This window comes from Cynocephalus volans, chromosome 14 (genome assembly GCF_027409185.1).
Source record: "Cynocephalus volans isolate mCynVol1 chromosome 14, mCynVol1.pri, whole genome shotgun sequence".
NCBI lineage: Eukaryota > Metazoa > Chordata > Mammalia > Dermoptera > Cynocephalidae > Cynocephalus > Cynocephalus volans.
The window spans coordinates 10,836,401-10,856,595 of NC_084473.1; the positions used below are offsets into that span (position 1 = coordinate 10,836,401).

The following is a 20,195-nucleotide window of genomic DNA, read 5'->3' on the forward strand; positions in this document are numbered from 1 at the left end:
CCCCGGTGAGATAAGCACATTGCTCTGTGCAAATAGGTGTCCTTGGAGCTCTAGAATCTGAACTGAAAGGTCAGTGAAGCAAGGAATGGGAAACGAGTGACAGATCCTAGAGCAGATTAATTCCGAGGGAAGGGAGTAGTGAAGAGGTACAGCTATGTGACATGTCTCTCCTCCTGTTTCTGTTTGTGTTGGTTCCGGGCAGTAACTGGATTAGAGAAGACCGCAAGCATGTCGGAGTTTTGGTTAATTTCTGCCCCTGGCGATAAGGAAAATTTACAAGCTCTGGAGAGAATGAATACTGTAACCTCCAAGTCCAACCTCTCTTACAATACCAAATTTGCTATTCCTGACTTCAAGGTAAAATTCCTGGGGAGGAGGAAGGAGGTGTTGGGTTGGTGAGGGAGGGCAGGGGTGGGGAGGGAGACGGAGATTGCTGCCCCAAGAAGAAAATAAGAGGGCAAAGGCGGGAATGCTGAGAGCAATCCTGAGGTTGAGGGTGGACGGGGGGAGCTGTTGGTCTCAATGGGACTTCACACCATAGCCCCCAATTAATTGTGGTACCTGTGGACATGGAGCCACAGAAGAGAATGAACAGGGGGAGAAGGTTGTGGGTGGCAGCGTCCAGTGCTTCAAAAAGTGGGAAGGACATTGTACACACTCATGAGTGTCCTCAGGTTCTTCCTGCTTTGTCTGTGACTATCTAAGAAGAACGATATAGTTTAGATGTGCATGCTTGGAGGGCTACAGCCTTGATTGTACTCTTGACCTAGGGCAGGGGAGAAGATCCAGATCCCTCTGGTTCTTTTTTTTTTAAAGGATGACCGGTATTTTTTTTTTTTTAAAGGATGACCGGTAAGGGGATCTTAACCCTTGGCTTGGTGTTATCAGCACCACGCTCAGCCAGTGAGCGAACCTGCCATCCCTATATAGGACCCGAACCCGTGGCCTTGGTGTTATCAGCACTGCACTCTCCCAAGTGAGCCACCGGCCGGCCCTAGGATCCCTCTGGTTCTGCTGGAGGGGACAGAACTAGTGACGATTGGGCGAGTGGCAGAAGGAGGTTTGGGTAGTGCACAAGCGTCAGAGGGCTCTGGTGGTGGAGAGCAGAATTAAAATGAAACAAACATTAAAGAGGAGCAAGATGGGTATGGTCCTTTGACTTTAAGAAGAGTGGACTTTTTGTGGTGCTTAAGACTGCAGGTTTCTGAGAAGAAGATGAGGAAGCTAAAGCGTGCTTCCAGACCGTGCAGGCGTAAATGCATTGTGGGTGCTGGGGAGATGGCCCTTTGAGCCCAGCGTCCACTGTCCTAGAAAACTTTTAAACTTCAGTTTTAAATTTCAGTTTGCCCCTCTGCCAAAATAGCTGCACCATTAGCTACTCCATTTAGTAGTAGGTGATGCTACTCTGTTTGCTAGCGTTTACCGAGCCATGTGCTGGTAGCCATGTACTTTAAAGCATCATCTGGAAGCTTCACAACTCCCACCTACTAGATCAGGGCAGGCTGAGAGAGGCTCAGTAACTACTTGAGGGTTGTTGAGCTGCTAAGTGGCTGCCAAGGGTTCTGCAGCCATATCTTGCCGCCTTTGGAAGCCTGCCACTGTTTGTCCTGGGTCAGACACTGTGAGGTTAGTCAATTCAGCATCCCCTCATCATTTTCCACGTGGAGACACTGTGCTAGACTCCGGAGGGTACAAAGAAAAAAGACATGGTCCCTGCCTGCCAAAAGTTGCTTGAAAAGAAGCAGCTTCGCTCAGTAGAGAGGCTCAGGCTTCCTCATTTCCTAATTACTTTGTAATGTTGGATTGGTGGTGTTACGCAATTCTGTGAAAAAACCTTTTTTTTTTTTTAAAAAAAAAGATGACCGGCAAGGGGATCTCAACCCTTGGCTTGGTGTTGTCAGCACCACGCTCAGCCAGTGAGCAAACCGGCCATCCCTATATAGGATCCGAACCCGTGGCCTTGGTGTTATCAGCACCGCACTCTACCGAGTGAGCCACGGGCCGGCCTCTGTGAAAAAACCTTTAAATGCAATTTTGGACACTGTAATAATTTCCACTTTAAGAAAGAGTTCGTAAGTAATCTGAAAGAAAAGGATCTCCACGAATGATGGGGTGGAAGGAAAAGCTGCCCGTTCCCCAGCAAGATCATCATTCATACCAGCAAAAAATAGCGGGAGGGATTGTTGGACTATCTTGGAGAAGAAAGGCTCTTAGAAATGATAATTCAACTTGCTTTCTGGTATATTTCTTCTCAGCTACGGAAATTAATCACGTGAATAACTGCCATTCTAAGAGGAGAATGAGCCAAGGTTAGACATAATAGTGACATAAGTTACTCTTTCCTATAGCAGAAATATGTCAGTTCATCCTGTTGGCAAAAAAAAGTAAGGAAGAAAGAAAGAAAAAGGTAATCCAGAGTCCACTGGTTTCTATCAAGAGTCCTTCCCACTTTCCAGATTGGCCATTGACCGAGGGCAACTAATCAAGATGTGGTTAGAGTCCCCTGCGCTGTTGTTGAAATGGTACCTACGCTTCTCTGCTGGAAAGCGTGTGAGCCTCTAACTTGTTTATGATCTTTCTAGGTGGGGACCTTGGATTCCCTTGTTGGCCTCTCTGATGAGCTGGGGAAACTTGATACCTTTGCTGAAAGGTAAAATATGTCTTTTTTTTGGGGGGGGGTGTAAAATATTTCTTATTTACTACACACAAGTGGTAATTTGACAGTTGTCAGAGGACACAGTGTTCTTGTTTTGGTTGAACCAAAGTTTGGACTTGTCAAAACTGGGTCCTAGAAGTCAGCAGAAAGAGCAGGTAGGTGTACCTGAGGGTGCTGGGTCAACAGGAGCATGCTGGGTCCCTCACCTCGTTTTGTTTTTGGGGGCAGCAGTTTTTAAGTGGCTGCCTTCAACAGGAAAAAGATCATGTGTAGATGTTAAAACATTTAGAAAAAGAATTGGTGTGCAAACAAAATAAGTTTGTTAGTAATATGCTTATAGTAAAAAATTCAAAGTACAAAGGAAGGGCATGCAGTGAAAATTAAGTTTTCCTCTTTCCTTTTTCTTAGATTCCTCATTTCCACCCCCGCCTTTTTTTTTAAAAGATGACCGATAAGGGGATCTTAACCCTTGACTTGGTGTTGTCAGCACCACACTCTCCCAAGTGAGCTCACTGGCCATCCCTGTATAGGGATCCGAACCCGGTGTCCTTGGTGTTATCAGCACCACACTCTCCCAAGTGAGCCACGGGCCAGCCCTCATTTCCTCCCTTTTAAGGCAATTTTATTACAAGTCCTGGTGAGTCTTCCAGAGATAGTCAATACATGGGCAAGTAAATACGAATATAGTCTTAAAAATAATTTTATACAAACGATAGCATATATTTTGCATCTTGCTTTTTTCATTTAATAGCGTATCTTAGAGATAGTTTCATGTCAGTCCACAATGCAGGTTCTTTTTACTGGCTGTATTACCTTCAATAGGTGTACTTTTCTTTACTGGAATTTCCCTATTGTTGGACATTTGAGTATTTAAGTTTTCCAGTCTTTTGCTGTTACAAACAGTGCCGTAATGACTGTCCTTTTCGTATTTATGTGTGCACATGTAGGAGTGGAGTAATTAAAAGTGGGAGTACTGGGTCAGAGAGTACATGCAAGTACAGTTTTACAGATAGGTCCAATCGCCCTTCCAAGAAGTTGTTCCCGTTCACACTCCCACCAAGAGTGTATGAGACTATTGTAGTCTTAAAAATCACATTAGAAAAAATGATTACAAATCTGGTGTATAATCACTGGAAAACATTTACAGATTATAGAATAGCATGAAAAAGAAAATACAGATCACCCATAATTATGCCATCCAAAGGTAACTGCTGTTATACTGTATTTGCAGTATGTACATCCAATTTTTTCAACACATAAACATTGTTTGTGTATACATATAGTAGTAAAAGTAAGACTACATTACACATATTTTGTAACTTTCCCTTCATGTTTTGAACTTTTGATCTCATCATTAACTGTTCTACTATTCCAGTATAATATAATGCCTAATAGATTTGCTATTTATCTATTAGGTAGTTTTCAAATAATAATCCCTTGTCTGGTTGCAGATGAAAATCTGTCGTTCAATAGGTGTTTTCACTTGCTTAAAAAACAACAACCCTGTACTGGCCAATTGCCAAAATAAATTAATAAATTAATAAAATAAAATAAAATAAAATAAAATTAAAAAGTCCCTATGAAGTAGATAAGGGTATGGTCCTCCAGGCTGTACATATACAGAACTGTATCGCTAGGACTCAGGCCCAGAGCCTCTGGTTGCCTCCTTACCATGGCTTCAGATTTTCAGGGCCTGTGGACATGTGCTCTTTTTCTTCTTAGTGGAATGGAAATATGGCTGCTGCCACTGTCTTTTCTAATGGATTTGTATGGAAAATGTATAATTTAGGAGTTCTAGTGAACATGCTTTGAGTATTTCTAATCTGCAGATTGGTGCCATGGGCTAAAATTGAGTTTTCTGTGTCCTGTTGCTATTCACCTACCAGTTGCCTAAGAGTAATAGGAATCCATTGTTAGTAATATTTTGCCACACGTGGGATACTGGACTAACTCACATAAAGGTGGTCCTAGTTACCAAGTAGTTTGCAGCTCAGTCTTTGAAAAAAAAAATTAATCTTTGGCTTTCTCTTCTGTAAAATTGGGTGACAGTGACCAGCTCTGCTTTCAGGGAAGAAGGAAGGGGAGTAAAATCATGTTAAATCAAGTATTATCAAATCTCAAGGCCTGTCCTGTGAAAAGTTGACATCCAAGAAAAAGTGTCTTGATCTCTAAATATCGACTCCTTCCCTAGTCTGCTCTGCACCACAGGGAGGTCTCACTGGCCTTGTACAGTTTACGGTCTGGCTGAGAAGACAGATATTAAATAGTCAAATCAAATAATCAAATAATCCCTAGCCTAAGAAAAGAGTCTGACGGATACCATCAAGGACAGCCCATTGCCCTGGGCAGCCCAGACAAACCACGGCGTAAGCCTGTTCAGTCAGGTGCAGTAATGCTGGCTGAAGAAGTGTGACTTGTTCCCAGGTTGGCTGCAGAGGGGACAGCAATGCAGCATTTTATTTTTCTAGCCCTGTCTTTGCTACCAGTTGTCTGCCCTAGTGCAAGCCCTTAACCTCTTTCTCATTCACCAAAGCCCCCTCTAGCTCTGAAATGTTGTGATCCTGGATTATTATTTTCACTTTTAGCTTTTTTTCTGTTTGTTTGCTTTTTGTTTTTGTTTTTCAATAAACATTAGTGTTTGTTCTGTACATATTTGTTGTTCAGGTTGCTTGTGATGGTAGCGTTGCATATGTTTAAGAAAAAATGTGGAAATGTGTGTGCAAGCAAGGTTATGGCTATAGTTGTGAAACAGATAGAACTTATCTGAATTAAAGTATTTTTTAAAAAACAAGGACTAGTTTGGTAAGAATCAAAATCAGTGTGAATTGTTCCCATTTTTCCGGTGGGTAAATATTCTCAAGAGCCTTCCTATCAGGGGAAAAAGAAAAATGATGTGGTGTAAGCACCCCCAAATTCTTATTTCTAGCTTCTGTCCAGTCCAGGGGTCAGCGTATCTTGTTTTAGGAGTAAGTGCTGGAGATTGGGGTAAAAAAGTGGGATATACTCGTAAATCTGGAGACCTGTTTCAGTTCTTTGAAATGTCCTCACTGATTGTTTGAAAAGTACTCCAGTGTTATTAGATAAATAAGTGCTCTCTGGGTCTGTAACCCAGGCAGCATGCGCCTGTCAGCTCTGCTCCTGTCCAGGAGAACAGAGAAGGGACGGGAGTTTTCAAGGTGTATTGTTTCCATATCCTTTTATTATTTATTTACTGGGGCACCGGAGTGTTTTTCCATGTAGCTGGAAGGCAGCTTTTGCTTACAAGAGCTTTCCCTTTATTTTTTGATTTTTTTCCCCCCACGCTACCTTTGTTAATGTACACTGTGTTTACACTGTATTTCATGCACATTTGAGAAACCAAATGATTTTATCTTTAACAAGCCGCACCCTCTTTTTTCAAATGTTTGAGTCCTTCACAGTATCTTAGCCTGTTTTGCAGTGCTGGTTGAAATACTGCATTTCGCAGGTGCTTGGGCACTCAGCTGGCTATACGTCATGGGTTTCTGTGGTACATTGTTGACTGTCACTTGCCCCTGAGTGCATTATTGCCTGTCTTGTAGAATAGCTGGTGGCTTTTTCTTTACCCACGTGGTTCCTTGCAGTTGACTGAGGGTTGACTGATCAAAGATTACATATCTGAGTGTGGACGTCTGCTCGGTGATGCGAGATCCGGTTCCTGTAAGGGCATTCTAAAGAGAAGTGAAATAGAATTTCGAAGAAGTATCCAGATTTTTCTGTTAGTGCAGGAAGATCAGATTGAGATCATCTGTGCGACATTTCGTCGGTTTCAGTGAGCATACAGCAACGGAGTGCCTGTTGACTCTGTGTGCTTTCCAGATTCCCCAGAGCTGCTTGGCAGTCCCACTCTGTGTGTTGGCTGATTTCCTGTCCTCTGTAATGGCTATTTCAAGCCTTTTCCACCCCTCATCCTCTCATCCACCCCCATTAACATCTCCTCTTTCTACCCAGCTCCCCCAGACTCTCTTCCCCGCCCCCTCCCATCCCCACTGCCTTCAGATCTGCCAGTTTACCATCTTCTAACACAAACAGGCGCTCCCTCCCCTCCCTCACAGCAGGTACCGCAGTGGACTTGACATTTTCTTGTGGGATTATTTAGTTAATATTTGTTTTCCCTGCCAGACTGTAAGCTCCACAAGGCCAGTCTTTGGCTCACAATTAGATCCTCACCACCTATAACACCGTAGGCCCTTAATGACTGATGGACAGAATGAATGGAAGAAAAACCCGGCAGAGAAGAGCTGTGTAGGCCCTTAGAGAACTCATCTCACGTCTTCTTGTTCCAAATGACGAAACGGGCCCAGAGAGAAGCTCCTAGAGAGAGAAGGGTGAGCTGGGGATAGCAAAAGGAGAAATAGACCCCTGATCCACCAACTTGCCCATTAATGGTCTGTCTGTGTCCACCTGCCGCTAACTGGTTCCCACCTGCCGCAGCAGGACTCCGTGTCCCGGCTTCACACAATGCTTCGAGCTCTCGAGGTCATTGGCAGAACTAACCAGAAAGAGGCCTTTTCCTCCTCCCTTCCACCCTCCCAGCCTCTACCATCAAACATTGTTATTATTTGTAATACTTAATAGTATTTTTTAATCCAGACGTCTAAAAATGTCTTACTCATGTCTTGTTCATTGCTTAGGTAATTATTGTTGACATTAAGAAAAATAAGTAATATATTTACACATTTAGAAAAATCAAATGGTATGAAAAGTAAAGAAGAAAACAGAAAGTTCACTTTAGCCCGAGTTACTCTCCTCATAGGTAACCATTGTTAGGGTTTTGTGTGTTTTCTTCACTAGTAAAACAAAACAAAGTAAAAAACACACACACACACACACACACACACACACACACACACATTCCTAATCCAGCCCCAAAATTTACAAATCTTTTTTTTTTTTTTTTTTTTTTTAAAAAGATGACCGGTAAGGGGATCTTAACCCTTGACTTGGTGTTGTCAGCACCACGCTCACCCAGTGAGCAAACCGGCCATCCCTATATGGGATCCGAACCCGCGGCCTCGGCGCTCCCAGCGCCACACTCTCCCGAGTGAGCCACGGGCTCAGCCCGACCAGTAAGGGGATCTTAACCTTTGACTTGGTGTTGTCAGCACCACGCTCACCCACTGACCTAACCGGCCATCTCTATATAGGGATCCGAACCTGTGGCCTTGGTGTTATCAGCACCACACTCTCCCAAGTGAGCCACAGGCTGGCTCCAAATATTTACAAATCTTGAAGACCTTATTTTGAGATATACCTACTGAACACAGATTTTTTTTTAAAGATGCATTCCAAGCATCTAGAGCAAACCCTGGCACATGGTTGGTGCACAATTCTTGTTGAGAATTCATTCAGGAGTGCACTGAAATTAGGGGTATTAATGTTCTTGTAATTTTGTTTGTTTCCACGAACACCGTTCATCTTCCATTGACTTAATTCTTACTTGTTCTTCTAGTGGAGCATTAATGTTTTATTCCATAAAGGTCCTGCACAGTTTTTTCCTAAGTATTTTATTTTTTCTTTTGTTGCTATTATAAATGAGACCTTTTTTTTATTGCATTTTCTAAATGCTTATTGTTTGTACATAGGGATTTTCATGTATTAATTTTGTGACCAGCCAAGTTATTGAATTCCCTTATTATTTCTAATGGTTTTTCAGTTTATTTTCTAAGGGTTTCTAGGTATGTGATCATATTGTCTGCAAATAATAATTTTGCCGCCTTTGGCCTCATTTCTTTATCTTGCTTAATTGCATAATCAAATATTCCAGAAGAATATTTTAATTTGTTAGTGATGGTAGTGGACATCTTAATCCTGTTCCTGACTTTAATTTGAATATTTCTAGTATCTTTCCATAATATGTCTTTTTAAAAAAAATATTTATTGAATCATAATTGATTATACATTTTTGGGGGGTCAATGTTGACATGTTGATCAAATCAATATTACTAGCATATATATTATTACAAATCGTACTTATTCTTTATGCCCCTTATCCAGCCTCTCCTGTCTCCCTTCCCCCTCCCACCTCTGATAACCCTAGATTTCTTCTCTCCTTCTGAGAGAGTAATGGTTACTCTGTTGAATTGTTGCCTAGATGATCTGTCCAATGCTGAGAGAGGTGTGTTCAGGTCCCCCACTATTATCATAGAGCAGATGATTCTTCTATCACTCAGGAATGGGCTTTGTGGAGAGAGACATCCTCTTTACTTTGGTCTCTGCTGGCAACTCTCCTTGTGTCAATGCACTCAAGTGGCAGGTGGACCATCTGCACACGGTGGTCATGGTGTCTAGCTGCTTTCATGGCAGCCGTGACTATTGTGGTGGCTGTGGTGGGCCACCCACATGGAAGTGGTGTTTTTGGCATGCTCCTTGCCTGGTTGCGGGAGAGGGGTTGGTCCCCGGCTCCAAGCCTCAGGACCCTGGGTGGGCCCCCTGTTATATATCATTTTGGCTCTTATTTAGAAATATATGTATTTTTTCTATATATACATACTTATGATATAGTTTAATTTATAAATTAGGCACAGCAAGAGATTGACAACAATGACTAAAAATAAAATAGAATAATTATGACAGTATACTGTAGTAAAAGTTATGTGCGTGTGGTCTCTCTGTCAAAATATTTTATTGTACTTGGCTAGCCAGTTAGTTCAGTTGGTTAGAGCATGGCCTTTTAGCACCAAGTTCAAAGATTTGGTTCCTTGTACTGGCCAGTTGCCAAACAAACAAACAAAATTTTGTTGTACTGTACTCATTGTTCTTGTGATTATGTGAGATGATGAAACGGCTTCTTGATGAGATGAAGTGAAGTGAATGACATAGGCATTGAGACATAGCACTTAAAACATATGAATTTTTCGAATGTCTAGATTAAATAGTCTTCTGAAATATTAGCCTAAGACAAAGAAATGAGCCTGAAGGGAGCAAAATTATTATTTGCAGACGATATGATCATGTATTTAGATAAACAAACACATGAATTGTTTGTTTCTGGAATTTTCCATTCAATATTTTGGGCCGGTGGTTGACTGCAGATAACTGAAACCACAGAAAGCGAAACTGTGAAAAACGTACACAATAAATATATACAAACAAGAAAGCCAGCCAGCAGCGGGGTAGGAATGTGAGCAGCCACATTAGGTGCCGCGTGCATGGAGTAAGGGCCAGCCTGAGGCAACATTGTGAAATCCATGAAATAATTCTTTGGAGGTTAAATTTAGTATAAAGGCACTTGCATCCCGGGCCCTGCCCAGGTCTCTCTGGGCCCCACGGCCCCACTGTTCCCTGGATCTCAGCCCATTCATTTCTCGAGAGCACACTCTGCTGGTGCTCTTCCCAGCTCAAACAACCGGCAGCCAGTTAGACTTTCCTTATTTTCAAGAGCTTAAGGAACAGACTCAAATGGTTATATTTAGACCTTTTTTTTGCATTGGCCTCATGTCCTAAGTCAATATTCTCAACAGCTTACATTTGTGCAGTCTCCTTTCTATAAGGTCTTTCCCATCTCATCAAAGCCTCCTTGGGCCCAAGCACCTGGTGCTCAAGCAGACAGTCTGGCCATTACCTTCCTGTCTCACCCTCCATACCAGACGCTGGTAGGAACTGAGTCCCGGGGACACCACCTCCAAAACTGTCCTGTGTCCATCTTCTTAGCTCTGCACCTCCATCCAAACCACCTTTATTGCTTTCCTGTGTTTCTGCAGCAGACTCAGCCGTCTTCCTGCCTCCTGTTCATCCAGTCTCCACATGACAGCCAAAATGATCCTTTAAAAAACACGATATCACATGACTCTCTGGCTTGAAACCTTCCGTGGCTTTCCAGTGTAAAATCCATACCCTTGACCCTGGCTTCCGGATCCCTACCGATGGGGCCCAGGCTTCCTCCTTCGTGGCCCACAAGCCCACTCCCCTCCAGCCAGCCTGGCTCCCTCCTGTCTTGGGTGTGCACAAAAACTCTTCCCTGAGCCCGGAAGGCCTCCCCCTGCCACCCACCCTTGCATGGTGAGCTCTTTGTCATCAGTCTCAGTTTAAATTGCACCTGCTCTGGCGGCCTTCTCCACACTACCAGCCAGCCTAGTTCCTCTAGGTCACCCTGTTTTAAATCTCCACGTTCCACATACGACTTTAATACTTTTCTTGTTTGTCTGTTTTTGTCTATCTCATCCTTTAGAATATAAGCCCCAGGAAAAGAGGGACTAGAACAGTGCCTGGCTCATAGCAGGTGCTGAGGAAATATTTGCTGGCCACATATCTAACACCTCACACAGGGGCCTTCACTTCTAGTGCCTATGGAACTTTTAAAAAATGCAGGTCTTTGGGCACCACCATCAGGGATTCTCATTGAGCGAGTCTGGGAATCTGCATTTTAAATGAGGGTTTGGGTGATTCTGAGGCAGATGGGTTGGGACTTTGAGGAACACTGCCATCTTCCAATAAGCACCTTATATAGCCAATATCCCATTTAAGGCCGGTCTGTGGCTCACTCGGGAGAGTGTGGTGCTGGTAACACCAAGGCCACGGGTTCGGATCCCATATAGGGATGGCCGGTTCGCTCACTGGCTGAGCGTGGTGCTGACAACACCAAGACAAGGGTTAAGATCCCCTTACCGGTCATCTTTTAAAAAAAAAAAAAAATATCCCATTTAATCCTAAAGTACCTCTAAGAAGTCATCTCAAGGCCAGGGATTCTAAACATATATGAAAAAACTTGTAGTAAACCTCTTTTTTTTGAACAGGTAATACATTCACATGCATCAAAGATAAAAACAATATAAATGACTGCAATGAAAAGTCTCCCTTGCACTGACTCCCCATCTGACCCCTGCCCCAGCCCCTACTTAGGCAAGCACTTTTATGAGTTGCTTGGATAAATTTCTAGTGCTTTTTAATACAAACACAAGAAAATTCCAGTATGTCTTTTTATTTCTAACCTTTATAAACACAAAGTAGTATTCCACATGCATTCTCTTGCATTTTGGTGGTTTTTTTTTTTTTTTTTTCACTTAACAATATACCTGGAAGGTTTTCCCCAGCTTTCTCGCTCTTTAGTGTACCTAGCATTCTTACATGTGGAGGTACTGTAGTTTATTGACCAGTCCCCTGGAAATTCACACTAGGATTATTTACTTGTTGGGAAGGGGGATGTTACTAACAGTGCTGCAATATATAATCTTTCACATACATTATTACTTTGCATGGAGACGTGTGCAGGGGTATCAGCAGGATAAATTCTCAGAAGCAAATTTCTGGGTCCAAGGGTCATATGCCTTTGTTGTTTTGATAGATATTGCCAGATTTCTCTCCTTGTGGGTGACATTTGCATTTCCACCAGCAATGAAGGAGCGCCCCTATTTCCCTATAATCTTTCTAATAGCAGATGTTGTCAGACTTTTAGGTTTTTATGAACCAGAGAGGTAAATGTCACTTCAGTGTACTGTAGGTTTGTTTGCTTTTTTTTAAACTGGTTTTATTGAGATAAATGACAAAATAAATGGTAAATGTTTAAAGTGTACATACACAGAGTCATGTGCTGCGTAATGACGTTTGTGGTCAACAACCGAGTACATGTGCAATGATTATCCCTTAAGATTATAATGGAGCTGTAAAATTACTATTGTCTAGAGATGTCGTAGCCACTCTCATGTCATAGGACAAAGCATTATTCACGTAGGAGCCATAGGCTATATAACATATAACTTAGTGTGTAGTAGGCTATACCATCTAGGTTTGTGTAAGTACACTCTATGATGTTTGTGCAACAAAATCACCTAATAGCACATTTCTCAGAATGTGTCCCCATGGTTAAGTGGTGCACACGTGTGTGTGTGTGTGAAACCTCCACAGTCAAGATAATAAACAGATTCATACCGGCCAGCTGCCAAAAAACAGACAGACAGACAGACAAAAAGATAATAAACAAATCCATCACCTCAGAAGTTTCCTTGTGCCCCTTTGTAATCAGTTTTTCCCTGCCTCCCTCAGAACTGATCTGCTTTGTCACTGAGATCATTTGAATTTTTAAGAACTTTTATGTAAATGGAATGGTAGTTTGTACTCTTTTTTTTGTCTGAGTTTTTCCATTCAGCATTATTTTGAGGTTTATCCATGTTGTGTGTATATTAGTAGTTATTTTTCACTTCTGAGTAGTACTCCATTTTATGGGTGTAGTGGATTGAAATATGTCCCCACCAAACTCACTGAAGTTTGAATTGTGTCCCCCAAGTTTTGTGCATTAGAAACTTGGCCCCGACTGTGACTGTTACGAGGGTGGGAAATCCTAGGTGGGAAATCCTATTACGGTAATTGAAAGGTGGAGCCTTGGAGAGGTGATTGGATTGTAGGACTGTGTAGTGGTCAGGGGCGTGGTTCTGAGGGCTTTAAAAGGAGAGAGGAAAGTCTGTCTCTGCTTTCTGCTTCTACCATCTTGCAGTGTGAGAACTCTGGGTCACTGTCGCCACCACCAGTTGTGTTCCTGATCTTTAGACTTCCCAGCCTCAGAAACTATAAGCAATAAATTTTTTCTTTATAAAATACCCAGTTCTGTGTATTTTGTTGTAAGCAACAGAAACCCACTAATTCAGTGGGTAAGCCACAATTGGTTCATGTGTTCACCTGCTGGGGGCACTTAGATGGTTTCCAGTTTTGGGTTATTAAAAATAAAGCTGTCATGAACATTCAAGTACAATCTTTGTATTGACATACCTTTTCATTTTTCTTGAGTAAATATCTACCCTTTGAGGTAGCTAGGGTCCTAGGTGCCCGAAGTGTGTGTACACACATCCCCTTAAACCTTTCGATTGATTCCTTATCCTCTGGGATGAACATGGCGTTGAGGAGACCTGGGGCAGGGCCCCTGGGTGCTGGGGGCTGAGTTTGGTATTACAGCTTCATCAAGTATGTACCAGTTTGTAGACACAGGGAATGCTGAGATTTTTTGTCTTTTTTTAATAAAGGGCAATGGTTCATTCTTTGTGAAGTTTATATTCTGGGAGGTGAGAGAGATGAGCCAGGAGACAGTCTCAGTGCTGGGTGACACATGCGTGAAGCAGGGGTGACTGGGGACTGTGCATCGGAGGGGCGCTGGACCAGTGTCCTCTCCACATCTTTTTTTTTTAATCTTTCTTTTTTAATTTATTTGTTTATTTTCTTAGCTCCCACCGATGAGTAAGGTCATGTGGTATTTCTCTTTCTGTGCCTGGCTTATTTCACTTAACATGATTTTCTCTAAGTTCATCCATGTTGCTGCAAATGGCAGGATTTACTTATTCTTTTTTTTATGGCCGGGTAGTATCCCATCGCTGCTTCACTTCTCAAGGTGATTGCTTAGCCAGCCAGCCTTGCTGAGCGTCTGTGCATTGCCCAGGAGTGGCTGTGTTTTTGCAGGGGCTGCTGATAGCATGATGAATAGATCTTCCCAGGTCTCTTTGAGTGGAGCACCCGGATGAGGAAACCAGCACTTCTGATGCAGCCATGGCTGCTGGGGTGGAGGGAGGGTTCAGATGTAAGTCCCATGGGGGCAGCGACCGTGGTCTGTTTCGTTCACCACCGTCTTCCTATAACATTGCCTGGTGTGAACTGGCACCCAATACATTTTGGCTGAGTGTGAGAAGTGATGTGTAGTGGGCGGGAGTGTTAGAGATCTTGCTTAGAGGAGGGTACCCTTGGACTATTATAAAGGGGGAGTGGCACCCAGGTGGCTCGGGATCTCCCAGGTGGCTCGGGATCTCCCAGGTGGCTTCAGAAGGCTGGTAGGGAAGGGCAAGGATGAGGGTGGGGGGGGAGGAAGATGAGGCTGGACAGGCAGGTGTGCTCCTTGTAAACTCTGCTAAGGAGTCTAAACATCAGTATTTGAACTTCTTGGGAAGCCACTGATGAAGAGTGACACGCTCGGGTGTGGATTTTTAGAGAGATCCGTCTGGCTGCCTGGAGGGATGTGCAGGAGGGACTGGATTGGGGTTGATGGGGAAAGCAGAGAGGAAGGAGGTGCTTGAAGGGATCTTGGAACTAGGACAGCGACCCAGGGCAGGGCTTGGACAGATTTTTGGTAATTATAAAATATAGTGGTGATGGTGGAAAGAAGGGGAGCAGAGCCAAGGAACTTTGGAGACGGTGAAATGCATTCCCTGCAGAAGTGTGCGTTGATGGGGCGCTGGGTGACTGACTGAGGGTGCGGCTGGGAGGCTTGGGGGAAGCCCCAGCCCCTCTCCGGGGTTGAGAAAATGTTTGCCTGAGCAGTCTGCCTCTTTCTTCTTAAAAAAAACTCGATGCAAACAGACAAGGGATGTCAATAAGGAGAGATTTTACCAAAAATGCCATATTATTAAAACCCAGTTTATTACTGTAAAGTTGAGGTACGGAGCACTGAGCTGGCCTGGAGGTCTTGTTTTCACCTCTGTTAGTGCCCTGTGTGGCCTCGGACAAGTCCCCTGCTCTTGGTCTCCAAAGGCCCTTCTGTCTGTGACTCCACGCAGTGGTTCTGGGTGGCAGAGCCTATTATGGTCACGCTTCTCAGGCATAAGTCTTAAGTGCATAATGGGGGAGGGCTTGTTTAATTTTATTTTTTTTATGGTGATAAAATACATACTTCATTCTATTATAATTAACTCACTATATCAATCATCTCTGCCTTTTTTTGGTATTAATTTTGTAATGATCTTTGCATAACTCTTTGTCTACATTTTTGGTTATCCTGGAGTGGCATTCCTAGAGTGGAATTACTGGTTCAAAGAATATAAACATATTTAAAGCTGTCGGTACATATTGCTAAATTGTTTTCCAATGAGGTTGCAAGAAAGTGTCCTTCAGTGCTTTTAGGAAACTTTGTCCACTTACCTGGCACCATGAAGATGATGCGTTTGTTCTACTGTGCATTTCTTCATTCCTGGTGAGAGTGCACACACTTTCAGGTGTGTACTAGATGTTTGTAGTTCCGTTTCTGTGATATGCCTGATCCCGGCCTTTGTTCCTGCATCCCCTGGGGTGGGCCGCAGCTTGCACAACTCTGGGGGGCGCCCTTCACACTGCATGTGCTGGAGCTCAGCTCCATGTGAGGGGGGCCCCTGCAGTTGGGCTCAGTTGGCTGGGCTGCTTGGTGGACTGACTTTTTGGCAAAGTCTCCAGAACTTAAATAAATGTGTGCTGTTCTTTTCCAACCTGTGCTTAGGGGACTGCCCAGTTATTCCAAAAGCCTGTGGGACCCTAGAATTTCAGCAACTGTGGGAACTGAGTTCAGAAGGAGGAGCCTGCCTTGCTCATCCCTTCCAAGGGGCAAACTTTCTCTGAGGGTAGATTGGCTTTTTTTTTTTTTTTTTTTAAAAAGATGACCGGTAAGGGGATCTTAACCCTTGACTTGGTGTTGTCAGCACCACGCTCAGCCAGTGAGCCAACTGGCCATCCCTATATAGGGATCCGAACTCGTGGCCTTGGTGTTATCAGCACCTCACTCTCCCAAGTGAGCCATGGGCCGGCCCTGGTAGATTGGCTTTTTGAAGTGGACCCAGAATTACTATGCTGCACCAACACTGTGGGTGAGTCAAGTCTATAATGCCTCCTTGGCCAAAGAGAATTCTGTCTTGAGTGATGAGGGTAATTTTGCTGAGTGTCTCTACAAACAGCGGGGGGGGGGGGGGGGGGGGGGAATCCCTCGGGGGAATCCCTCGGGGGAATCCCTCTAAAGATCTAAAGATCAGTCCATTATTTAAACTTCCAGTTTCTAGAAGCAAGGTTGGAATTTAAACCATGGTGTTTCGGTGGCCAGAGTCCCCCAGATCCCCTCAGTGCTAGGAGCAAAACCTCCTACAAGCTTCATTGGGTCTTTGTTTTTATAAATTTTTAATTGCTCTCTAGTCACTCTTTCCTGATGGCTTTGCTGCAGGGCAGGTTGATTTCATTGTCCCTTGGCTGAGCAGGAAGCAGGGAGACAAAGGATGGGGTGAGGTGCCCAGAGGCTCCTGAGTCACCAGGGGAGGGGGTGGAGTGGCTTCTGGGCCTCACTTCTCAGGCTCCTCCCATGTGACTCCCCAGTGTAGGCACACTGAGGACAGCCAGGCACTGGGGGGCGGGGCCGCAGAGTTTTGGGTTACCCAGAGGGGCGGCTCAGCCCCTGGAGTCATGGGTGTAGACCTGTTTTAGAGGCAGGACTATGGAGGGGTCAGGACTCCCTGACTCCATCAGCTTCTTGGCCTCAGTTTCCTCAACTCTAGGGGACTTGGCCTTGTTTGTCGTGGATTCAGACATATCGATGCAAAGTGCCCTTCTGAGGACTGAGGAAAGCTCGCTGCATGGAAGGTCTTGTTTTTCTTTCTTCAAAACTTTGGAAACTCCTTCTGCCCCTGCTGTGTAACCTGTTTGTCTTCTTCTCCCAGGTATCCCGGTAATTTCTGACCACCAAACCAACCCTATTCTGCTTTTGCGGAATTGTCTGGAAAATCCAGGGAAGGGGGAAACCTCTGTAGTGTTGCATAGACTTGTCCTCAGGAACCTCAGACCTGGATGTAGGAGACCCAGCCCTTCTTCCCACAAAGCAACATAGCTCCCATGGGAAGCAGAGGACCCTGGTGAAAGCTTGGCTCACAGAGTGCTCAGAAAACTCATGAAGCTTTGCTGTGCACAGTTTGCAGAGCAGGACCCCCTCAAGACACTGTGTCCTAATGCCATTTAGGAAGCATCGCCTCTGTGCCTGGGCCCTGGGGTCAGTGGGCTTAGGTGAGTGGAGAGGTCAAGGTTTGTCCAGCAGGCACAGCCGTTCTGCTGGGGCCAGGAGGCTTCCAGTCACCTGCCCGGTTGCCCCCTCACTCACACCCCAGGCCTGGAAACAGCACAGCAGGGACCTCCTGGCTTGTGGTTACAGAAGAGGAGACAGATGTCAGGAGCTCCTGCCTGCTAGGCTCTCAAGTCTTGAGCCATCCTGTACCCCAGGGGCAAGGGGAGTCTGGGGCCCCCTTGGAGCTGAGGGTCCAGAAATCAGCGGGGCTGAGAGGTGCCCCCATGGTGTTTGTAGGAAGGAAGGAAGAGCATTTTTCTCACACACCTGCCCATAGACAGATCTGTGAAGCTGCCCCAGGCAGCCCCTTCTTTCCTGACCCCACCTCTCCCTGGGTTTCCAGTGTCTGGATGCTGCCTGTCCAGCTCCCTACCTGCCGAGCCTCACACCTGGGTCATGCCCCCTTTCCTCCCACCCCCATCTTACTCAGTTTCTCCTGTTGTGGGCTCCCCAGATGTCTGCCAAGGTAATGGTCTGTGCGCAGGTAGCATGCTCTTGCTTTATTCCTTTATTTACTTATTGCTTTGTTTATTTGTACTACCATTATTGACTTTCTTTCTTTCTTTCGTTTTTTTTTTTTTTTTTTTTTTTCAACTGGCCAGTATAGGAATCCAAACCCTTAACCTTGGTGTTACCAACACCATGCTCTAACCAACTGAACTAACTGGCAGCCTCCATTATTGAGTTTGTTTCTTTCTTTTTTAAAAGATGACCGGTAAGGGGATCTTAACCCTTGACTTGGTGTTGTCAGCAACACACTCTTGGTGTTGACAACCGGCCATCCCTCCTCATAGGGATCCGAACCCATGGCCTTGGTGTTATCAGCACCGCACCCTCCCGAGTGAGCCACAGGCCGGCCCGATGTGCTGGTTATTTTTAAAGATCCAAATTCGACCTCTACAATCCCTCTCCGCAAAGGACACCATTAAAGTAATTTACTTCCTATCGTTCTAAACTTTTCTATGTAGGTAGAAGCATGCATATGATTGTCTTAATTTATTTTTTATCAAGATGTGATTATAACTATAGATACTATTTATTGCTTTGCTTCTTTCCCTCTATGATATACAACCTTTCATGGCAACACGCAGGAGAGCTTCCTCATTCTTTCTTAGAGACTTCTTAGTGATCCATTATATCACATGGGTCCTCTGTCGATAAACATGTCTTTTGTAATTATAAACCACTCTGCAGCAGAATGTATGGTCTTTGTGCTCAGGAGCCAGTATAGCAGAAGGACGAATTTCTAGAAGTGAAATTGTTGGGTTGAAATATGTATGTGTTAAAAACGTTCGATAGATATTCTGAGAATACTCTCTAATAAGGCTGTACCAATGTGTCAACAGTTCACTGGTGTTCTTGTTTCTTTGAAGACCGGCCAGTGTTCTAAATTATAAATCTTTTTAATCTGCCCCTCTGATTGGTGAAAAATGATATTTCAGAGCCAGTGAGGCTGAGCTTTCCCCGATGGCTTTTTTTTTTTTTTTTTTTAAGATGACCAGTAAGGGGATCTTAACCTTTGACTTGGTGTTGTCAGCACCACGCTCACCAGTGAGCGAACCGGCCATCCCTATATGGGATCCGAACCCGGGGCCTTGGTGTTCTCAGCACCGCACTCTCCTCCTGAGTGAGCCACGGGCCGGCCTTTCCCTGATGTTTACGGGCTATTTGTTGTTGCTCTTCTATGAACCTGCAGGTGAGCATCCTTCCAGGCCTTCTCGCCTTTAGTGCTGCAAATGTTGAACTGGGGACATTCTAGCATCTGATACTAGATCTGATTCTGCCTTGGTCCACGTAAATAGGTCTCACTTTTACAATAACAGTCGTGTGCTTGATTTCTAAGAATTTTTATTTATTATTATTTTCGAATGTACTTTTATTTTTTATTCTATTTATTTATTACCATTTTAACCATTTTAAATGTACAGCTCAGTGGCATTAAGTAGTCACACTGCTGTGCAACCATCACCACCCTCCACCCACAGAACGTTTTTCATCTTGCCACACTGAAACTCTGTACTCACTAAACCATAGCTTCCCAGTAGCCCCTGGAAACTATCCTTCTACTTTCTGTCTGTGAATTTGACTATTCTAAGTACCTCCTATGAGTGAAATCATAGTTTGTCCTTTTGTGATTGGCTTATTTCACTTAGCATAATGTCTTCAAGGTTCATCTATATTGTAGCACGTGTAAGCATTTCCTTTTTTTTAGGGCTGAATAATCCATTGTATGTTTATACCACATTTTGTTTATCCGTGCATCTGTCATGGATGCTTGGATTACTCCTACGTATTGGCTATTGTGAATAATGCTACTATATTTGTTTTTATTGTTTATTTATTTATACTTATTATTAATTATTTTATTATGATTGACTGATTTATTTTTGGCAGTTGGCCGGTATGGGGATCTGAACCCTTGATGCTGGTGTTCCGAAAACCACACTCTAACCAAGTGAACTAACCTGCCAGCCCTGTTAGGATTTATATTATATTTATTTATTTATTTCCTTTTATTTTCTACTTGTAAAGTAAAATGTTTTAACTAATCCAAACGTAACAGTACATAAATACATAGAAATGGAAAGTCCCCATTCTTTTTTTCTTTTTTTTTTAAATGACCAGTAAGAGGATCTTAACCCTTGACTTGGTGTTGTCAGCACCACGCTCAGCCAGTGAGCTAACCGACCATCCCTATATGGGATCCGAACCTGTGGCGTTGGTGTTGTCAGCACCGCACTCTCCCGAGTGAGCCACGGG

General features: G+C 43.9%; 1 protein-coding gene across 3 annotated transcripts in view; it reads left to right on the top strand.

The window, feature by feature from the left end:
• Positions 1 to 228: 228 nt before the first annotated feature.
• The window catches only part of ATP6V1C2 (ATPase H+ transporting V1 subunit C2), a 54,088-nt gene continuing 34,121 nt past the window's right edge, over positions 229 to 20,195 (top strand). For all 3 annotated transcript variants that reach the window (XM_063077657.1, XM_063077658.1, XM_063077659.1), the window contains exons 1-2: positions 229 to 357; positions 2,583 to 2,650. In XM_063077657.1, the coding sequence (XP_062933727.1) occupies positions 229 to 357; positions 2,583 to 2,650 (197 nt within the window). The remainder of the gene's footprint in view (positions 358 to 2,582; positions 2,651 to 20,195) is intronic.